Below are 9,010 nucleotides of genomic sequence, written 5' to 3' on the forward strand. Positions count from 1 at the left end.
GGATCCAGGTCAGTAGACTTGCATAGCCAAACCTCTTTTACCCACTGAGGCATATTAATACCTACTTCTTTTTGGAGCCAGTGTCTTGCTGTGTCCTAGAATGGCCTATAACTCATTATAATAGCCCATATTGACCTTGAACTCAGTCCTTCTGCCTCAGCCTCTCAAGTGCTGGATTTTCAGCATGCACCTTCATGCATGGCTTTATTGAGTTTCAGTGAAGAATAAATTCTAAGTTGAAAAAAGTAGATGACTTATAAATACTTAGCTAGGACTAGCTTGTGAGTCACACAGGTTTTTAAAAATTTTGGAGATGGGTTCTTGATACACAGAGTTCAAGCTGGTCTCTAACTTTTAGGTAACGTGGGATGGCCTTAGCCTCCCAAGTCCTAGTATTGTAGGTGTGTGTCATCATATCTGGCACCACATGTGATTGACTTTATTGTGATACACTTGTAAGTAGAATTGTTGTGGGGATAGCTCAGCAGGTAAAGGTTCCTGCTGCCAGGTCTGACGATTGAAGTTCAATCTCTGGCCAAACATGAACTTAGTTTTGGTGTCATAGAAGCTGAGCTGTTGTTTCTTGCAGATAGAGGATCGCCTGGGTTTTGAGACTTCGTTTCCTCAGAAGCAGGATGCTATGTCGTCAGCATAAAGAAAACTTTTCACTGGAGCAGGGAGATTGCTAAAGCAGCTATTTAAGTGTTTCCTTTACCAAACACCAGGGCTTAGTCTTCTTTTATACTGTGAGAAACTGGGCTTGACTCTCAAGAGACAGTTTTTTTATGATTTAAAAGCTGTTATTTTGGAATAGCCTTAGTAGAGGCATGAATAGTTTGAGATCCGTAAATCTTAGCATCTGCATCCTGCTTGGTTCCTGTGTTTTTTAAATAGTCCTTCAGGGTGATGAAAGTTGAAACCATAAAAACATTTAAAAATAGATGATATATTCTCATGCTTTAAAAGAGGACCAGAAGTTAGGTGGTATGGCTGCAGTGGCTCACAGTACTCGAGAGGCAGAGAAGACAGCCAGAGCTGCACAGAGAATCCATTGTTTCAAAAAACCAATGGCTCAGTGAATAAAGGCAGCTGCTACCTAGCCTAATGACCAGAGGTCAGTTCCTTAGCTTCACATAGTAGAAATAGAGTGACTACCACAAATTGTCCTCTTACTTCCACACATACTCTGTGGTACATATACACACGAATGCACACATGCATACATGCACAAATGCACAAATTTTTTAAAATTCCCAAAGGATTAAAAGATATTCAATGAAATTCTGTTTTCTGTAATGTCCTATAGTTTAACATACATAAGCATACTGTAGAACAATATAGTGCATCAACCACTTTATACTTCTTCAGTATAAAAGAATCAGTATAAAAAGATTTAAGATACAGTTTTTTTAGATTTTATATTATTTTATTTTTTATTTTATGTGTATGGGTATTTTGTTTGCACATATGTCTATGCACTGCATGAGTATAATGCCTGCAGAGACTAGAAGAGGGGGTTAGAGCCTCTGGAGCTAGAGTTGCCTACCATTGTGAGTCACCATGCAGATTCTAAGAATCTAACCCCTCTCTTGGAAGAACAACTAGTGCTCTTAACTGCTGAGCCATCTCCAACCTCAAGTATAAGATTAATAATTTGTCCTACCTTTTTATTTCTTAAAACTTATTAATAGGTTCAGCTGGACAGTGGTGGCGCACGCCTTTAATCCCAGCACTTGGGAGGCAGAGGCAGGCGGATTTCTGAGTTCGAGGCCAGCCTAGTCTACAGAGTGACTTCCAGGACAGCTAGGTCTACTTAGAGAAACACTGTCTAGAAAACAAAAACAAAACAAAACAAAACAAAAAACCCCCCAAAACTTGTATAAATCATACTCCTGGTAATTCAGTTCTCCTGCATCTTCATAGTTGGATTTGGTTATCATACTTTGAGGAAAGGGCACCTCTACTTGATGCGTCCCCTGTTTCTGCTTTGAGAACCTAGTGCAAACTGCAAAGAGTGCATCACTTTCCTGACATAATGGTCTTTTTATCTTGAGGTGGCCTGGGAGCCACTGAGAAGATACTTAGAAGCAAATAGCAGAAGGTACAAATGCTTCTATTTCTTCAAGTATTATTATCATTTTTGGGGGGGACAGAATTAATGCACTGCAAATGAGCTCCTGGGATTATGGGTGTGAGTCACAGTGCCAGCAGGAGCTTTCCCTTTTAAGACAAAATCTTAGCAAAAATAAGGCAAATGAATGCATAGTGGCTTCCTGTTTATTTTAAGGGATAGTGTATGGGTGCAGCAAAGGCATGGGGCAAGTGAAGAGGTTATTTTGTTTTTGAACACATTCTTTAATTCTTTAAAAAGTGATACTGACTTGGGAGGCAAAAGCAAGAGGATTGCAAATTTGAAACCAGCACTGGGTAAATAGTCAGGATTCTGTCCCTAAAGGCAAGCCAAGCCAAACCATGTAATATCTTAAAAAGCAAGGGAATAAACCAAATATGCCAGAATTGAAAACAAGATAAGGATATCCTGTATATTCTTCTCTGAACTGGGAAGGACTTAAATGTGACGGGAAGGAAGGTCACCATGTAAGTGCATTAGGACAGCAGTCTATCAGCAGCCTGGCCTCAGCCAGGAGATAGCAAGCATAGTCTTAACCCTCTTTCTGTAAGAGGGTTGTGTGCTCATTTTGGCTTTTTGTGTCTTTCTTTATGATCCTATATATAGATATTGCTAGTGAATTCAAAGACCAGTTACAGGCTCTAATACCATATGTACTAAATCCATCTAAATTAATGGAGAAGGAGATCAATGGTTCAAAAGTCACCTGCCGGGGACTGTTGGAATATTTTAAGGTAAATATGAATTTTAGTTCTAATTTGCTTTTTGTAAAATTGACTTAATATTCTGGGGGAGATGTTCAGAGGCATTTTATGACCTTAGTGTCCTTACAGAAGTGGGCCACTGGGTGGCAGTACGGGCATAAGAATCAAACGATGTTCTTTGCACTCTCTTAGAGTAGTCATTACTGTGTCTTCAAGGAAGATGGTGTGGACAGGAGGTGGTTAGGAGGTGGCTGTGAGTAGGAGACACACATAGATGGGACGCAGCTCTCCTCAGGTGGATGGTCTCTATCCACCTGAGGTCATGGTGAGGCCGTTGTGCATGGGGCCTGAGTGGAGTCCTGGCCTTGCTAGGCTTGTGTTGCTTGAGAATATTTATAGATAACTAAAAATGCTAACATGCACGCAGAGGTGTGTCATGCTTCTGCTAATTCTTGGTTGTTGATCTAGGATTTTAGGAAAATGCATTTGTGTGGTCTCACTTTTAAAATATGAGCAAAATATTTTAGTTATATTTTTGATAGTTTCTATGTTTATATTTTAAGGCATATATTAAAATTTACCAAGGAGAAGATCTGCCTCACCCGAAATCCATGCTTCAGGTAATAAAGTCTTTGGTATTCTAAGTGACAGTTTTCAGTTGCTGGAATTGACCCAAATATGATACAACTGAGTCCTGAAGGAGAGAGCCAGGCCACTCTCCTTACCTTGACTATTAAGAGCACATTTTACAGCAAGTGTATGCACCTGCCTCTGCCTTGTCTGTGTTCTCTATGGAACAGTCAATAACAGTTGTGGCTGCTCTCCCTGCATAACATACTGGGAAACATTGCTTTGCTAGATCTAGCTGAAAAGGATTCTCTGGTCATTTGTTTAAAGCAGTTTTTCACTTTCATATGCTGAGTGTATGGTTATTTCTTGCTAAATACTGATTTCTTTAGTAGCAAAATATTTTCACAAAATCGTTGGGCCTTGTGACTTGTAGCGTAATGAAAAATTTCCTTCTCCTCCTCCTCTTCCTTTTCTTCCTTCCCTCTTCCACCTTTTACCTTCTCCTTCTTCTCCTCCTCCTCCTCCTCCTCCTTCTTCTTCTTCTTCTTCTTCTTCTTCTTCTTCTTCTTCTTCTCTACCTTCTATCTTCTTCTTCTTCCTCCTCTTCTTCCATCCTGCTCCTCCTCCTGTTTTTTTGTTTTTTTTTTTTTTTTTTGAGGCACTGGGACTGAACACAAGGTGCCTTAGGTTAGGTATGTGCTCTGCCACTGAGTCTCATCTCCAGCCCAAGTATGCATCTGTTAAGTTTAAAATTGAAGTAAATAAAATTATATTTTCTTGAGCTTTAGAAGTTTGGTTTATGCTAAAGATTCTTAAGTATCAGAATAGATGTTTTGGCACAAAAAATTGGTGAAAGTATGTATTTTATGTGTTAAATTATATGGAAATACAAAGAATAACAGAAGGCTAATAAGGAAAAATGGGAATAGGAAGAGAGATATTTTTGCTATGTTTTTTGGAAAATGTTACAAGAAGTATTTCACTCTTTTCTTAAAGGCCACTGCTGAAGCCAATAATTTGGCAGCTGCAGCCTCTGCCAAAGATATTTATTACAACAACATGGAAGAGGTATGTGGGTAACACCTTGTTCTGAAGTGTCATTTTCTGAGCATGGCTGCTGACTTCAAAGACCCAAGTTTGATCCTCCTCAATGTATCCTTTTTATTTGTTTGACACAGGGTCTTATGTAATAGGCTGGCCTGAGATTCACTGTGTTAGTGGAGGGTGTCTGATTGTACTGCCTATACTTACTAATACCGTGGGCCCAGGAATGTGCTTTAAAAGTTTGTTTTCACTTCTTAATCCTTGTGTATGTATGCCATAGACGTGGGTGTTCATGGGCCAGAAGAGGGCATGGATCCTCCGAAGCTAAATTTCCAGGTGGTTGTGAATGGCCTAATGTGTGTGTTAGAGCTGCAACCTGCTTGTCTAGAAAAGCTGGAAGCCCTCCTTTAACTCATGAGCTGTCGCATCTTAGGATGATGAGACAGAAAGCTGTCTTTCAGGTCACCCTAGTAATTGGGATGTTCGAATTATTACTTTTTAAGTTTAAATTTTCTTTTCTTTTGAAACTTGAGTTTTTCTATGTAATTTGGATCTTCTAGTTATTTTTATTTTTGTCAGACAGAGTTGTGATATGTAGTCCAAGTTGGCCTCAGATTCATAGCAATTTTTTTTGTCTCAGTCTCTTGAGTCAAATGTGTGCTGCCATATCTCTTCTTTTAAGATTTATTATTTATTTATGTGTACCAGGTACACATAAATACCTGGTACACATACCTGAGTACACCAGTCAGACATTAGATCTTCTGGAGCCCTAGTCACAGGAGGTTTTGAGCTTTATGATGTGGGTGCTGGGAACTGAACTCTGGCCCTGCAAGAGCAGCAAGTGTTCTTAACTACTGAGCCATCTCTCCAGCCTCCCAGTGTCTGGTTCTTAACCATTTCTAACCAAGCTTTTAATTAACCTTTATATTTTTTACACAAAGGCTAGCTATGTGGCTGTGGTTGGACTGAAATATGTTATGTAGACCAGTTTCACATTAAACTTGTATGGATCTCTTGCCTCTGCTTTGGCCTTGGATATTTGTCTTTTCTGACTTCCCATTTAAGCAGAATCTCATGTAGCTTAGGTGGGCCTCAAACTTTTCATGTAGCTGAGGATGATTTTGAATTTTCTGATCCTTCTGTAACTACTTGTGGAGGGTTAGGATTACAGATATGTACCACCATACTGATTTGTATGATATTGGGATTAAACCAAGGGCTCTGTGCATACTAGGCAAATACTCTGACATATAGGTTATATCTTCGTCTCTCTTGAATATTTTCTGAAGTTAATTTCTAAGCTTTTCTTCTAAACTCTTAAGAGCATTCAAATCTTTACTGTGTCTTTTTACTTATTTTATTTGGCATGTACAAGAATATTCAGCATGTGTTTTTGTTATTTTTAGATTTGTGGGGGAGAGAAACCTTATTTGTCGCCAGACATTTTAGAAGAGAAGCACCTAGAATTCAAACAACTTTCTCTGGACCACTTTAAGAAGATCAAAAAGATGGGTGGGAAGGATTTCAGCTTCCGTTACCAGCAGGAGCTGGAGGAGGAAATCAAAGAACTGTATGAGAACTTCTGCAAGCACAATGGCAGCAAGAATGTCTTCAGCACCTTCCGAACCCCTGCAGTTCTGTTCACAGGCATAGCAGCATTGTACATAGCCTCGGGCTTCACTGGCTTCATTGGGCTTGAGGTTGTGGCCCAGCTGTTCAACTGTATGGTTGGACTGCTCTTAATAGCACTCCTTACCTGGGGTTACATCAGATATTCCGGGCAGTATCGTGAGCTGGGTGGAGCTATTGACTCCGGTGCAGCGTATGTGTTAGAGCAGGTGAGTAGTGCTGGCTAAGGCTGAGGCTGAGGGTGATGTGTTTCTGAAGTAAAATTTGGAAGAATTTCATAGTGAGAAAGGGGGGTAAGCCCACTTTTGATGGGCTTTATATTTTATTCTTTTTTAGTATATTGATATTTAATCCTTATGTCTTGTTTTAATGCCCAAAAGTGGCCCTTTAATGCAAAAAAAGGGTCTTTGATCTACTGCTTCTCTTGAGTCAGTTTTATTTTATTTTATTTTTTTGGTTTTTCGAGACAGGGTTTCTCTGTGTAGCCCTGGCCATCCTGGAACTCACTTTGTAGACCAGGCTGGCCTTGAACTCAGAAATCCACCTGCCTCTGCCTCCCGAGTGCTGGGATTAAAGGCGTGAGCCACCACGCCCGGCGGGTCAGTTTTATTAATGTGTACCAATGCTTTGTCTGCATATGTCTGTGCACAATTTGTATAGAGTGCCCACAGACGCAAGAAGAGGTGGATCCCTGGAGCTGAGGTTACAGATGATTGTGAGCATGGGCAGCTCTTCAGATCCAGTTCCTGTATGGGTCTTCCATCCTCTGATGAATTTGCTTCATTGATAAAATAGGAACTTAACACTGTTGCATTTTAAATCTTTTTTTGGGATAGAAAATATATGGCATTGCCTTCATTTAGTCATTACATTTTTATGTATATATTTTTAAGTTAATTTTTTTGGTTAACATACAAAATAATGGGTTTGTTTATGGCATTTTCTTTTCTTTTCTTTCTTTCTTTTATTTTATTTTTTTATTTTTTTGGTTTTTCGAGACAGGGTTTCTTTGCATAGCCCTGGCTGTCCTGGAACTCACTTTATAGACCAGGCTGGCCTTGAACTCAGAAATCTGCCTGCCTCTGCCTCCCGAGTGCTGGGATCAAAGGTGTGCGCCACCATGCCTGGCTCTGTTTATGGCATTTTCATACATACCTTCATTTATATCTTCAAAAAGCAGATGTTTTTTTGAGATTGTCATGATCTCTAGGGTTTTTTATTCTTAATGTTTATTTAAATTTGTTATTATTGTGTGTGTTGGGTTGTATATGATATGTGAACATAGATGTATGGGACCCAGATCACATGATATGGAGGCCAGAGGACAACTCAGTAGAGTCAGTTTTCTCTATTCACCTTTAGGTGGGTTCTGGGGATTGAACTTACATCATTAGGGTTGCAGTGTTTACCCAAAGAGCCATCTTGCTAGCTGATTTTGTTTGTTTGAGATAGTCTCATATTGTCCAGGCTGGTTTCAGACTTCATATATAGAAGAGGATGAACTTGAACTCTGGAACTCCTGATTCTGCTGTTTCTAAATAGCTTTTAAGTGCTACAAAGCTGTGGGTATAGGTTCACAGCATCTGCCACACCTGGATGAGCTCCAGTTTTCGTATTTTTTTTTTTTTCATATTTTATTTTTTGAGAACAGGATCTTTATGTAGTCTAGGCTGGCTTGGTACTCACTGTGTAATACATTCATACTCTTTCTACCTTAGCTTCCTCAATGCTGAGAGTATAGGTATATACTATTACAACTGGTCACTATGTATGTTTTTAGGAATAATTTGTTTCTTTTTCTGTGACATAAATAGATTAGTTAGGCCCACAGTATGAACAGGGGAGACTCAACCTCCAGCAGAGGAAGAGATGCTCAGTTGACACTTAGGAGTCAGCTGGCATCGTGGTTTCCTCTCACCATGGTCATTTCAGTCCCTCTGCCTTTTCAGCATGCTGCTGATGAGGAAAGATTGTTGGAAGTTATCTTTTTTCATGTCGTATTGTAATTTATTAACTAACATATTGATTAAATGGACTTTTGCAGGCTTCTTCTCATATTGGTAATTCTACTCAGGCTGCAGTAAGGGATGCTGTTGTTGGGAGACCACCTGCTGATAAAAAATCTCAATAGCATCTTAATGGGAAGATCCAACAAGAGCCCAGTCAGCTTCTGGATTTCTGCCAATGCCATCACGGGTCTAATTCCAGAGGAATGGCAGATCTGAGACCATTCTGGAAGATCTGAGACAGGGCACTGTAATAAATGAACTGACTTCTGCTGTGGTTTCCAAGTCCACTTGGCTTGGAAGCAGTTCTTTTTCTTGCTGTTACAGACTCAAGGCTACTCTTTTCTCTGTTCTCTGCTTTTTGCACTTTAAGGGGTGGGGGTGGGGGTAAAAGGAAAACAGAAATGCAGCTTTTAAGTCTTTGACGTGCCACATAGTGCCTTTTCAGACCAGTACATCCTTCTGCAGCCATGAAGGCTAAGGAATGGAGGGCAGCCTCATGAAATGTGGTTTTGGATCAATGTGGTTTTAGTTCTTTTGTACCTTTGAAGATTTGTCTTTTTAAAAGTTTACACAACTTGAAAAAGGCTCAGAAAGAAAGGCCCACTGAAATGATGCTTTATTATACTTAAAAAGTTTTCTCCTAGTACTGGTGATGGAACCTGTTGCCTGAATATGCTAAGCAATTGCTCTCCCTTGCAGCTGTCCCCCAGCCCACTTGACTATGCAGACTCAGGGCTTGAAATTACTCTATTCCCAGTGGCTGTGAGCTTTACATCGTCCTCCTCTCGCCCTAAGTTCTTGAGTAGTTGAATACAGACTTGTGGTACCATCCTTGCTTCAAAAGCCATATTTATATGAATTCTCTTTGCTATGCAGCATGAAAGAAGTTAAATCACTTAATACTCTGTTTCAGATTGTAA

The 9,010-nt window shown here is 39.8% G+C and overlaps 1 protein-coding gene across 2 annotated transcripts in view; it reads left to right on the forward strand.

Annotated features, from left to right (window-relative positions):
* The window catches only part of Atl3 (atlastin GTPase 3), a 40,235-nt gene extending 31,858 nt beyond the window's left edge, over nucleotides 1-8,377 (forward strand). For both annotated transcript variants that reach the window (XM_029538360.1, XM_021191267.2), the window contains exons 9-13: nucleotides 2,738-2,865; nucleotides 3,399-3,455; nucleotides 4,402-4,473; nucleotides 5,859-6,290; nucleotides 8,126-8,377. In XM_029538360.1, coding sequence (XP_029394220.1) covers nucleotides 2,738-2,865; nucleotides 3,399-3,455; nucleotides 4,402-4,473; nucleotides 5,859-6,290; nucleotides 8,126-8,212 — 776 coding nt within the window. In that variant the 3' untranslated portion in view covers nucleotides 8,213-8,377. The remainder of the gene's footprint in view (nucleotides 1-2,737; nucleotides 2,866-3,398; nucleotides 3,456-4,401; nucleotides 4,474-5,858; nucleotides 6,291-8,125) is intronic.
* Nucleotides 8,378-9,010: the final 633 nt, after the last annotated feature.

Source organism: Mus pahari, chromosome 1, assembly GCF_900095145.1.
Source record: "Mus pahari chromosome 1, PAHARI_EIJ_v1.1, whole genome shotgun sequence".
Taxonomy (NCBI): Eukaryota; Metazoa; Chordata; class Mammalia; order Rodentia; family Muridae; genus Mus; species Mus pahari.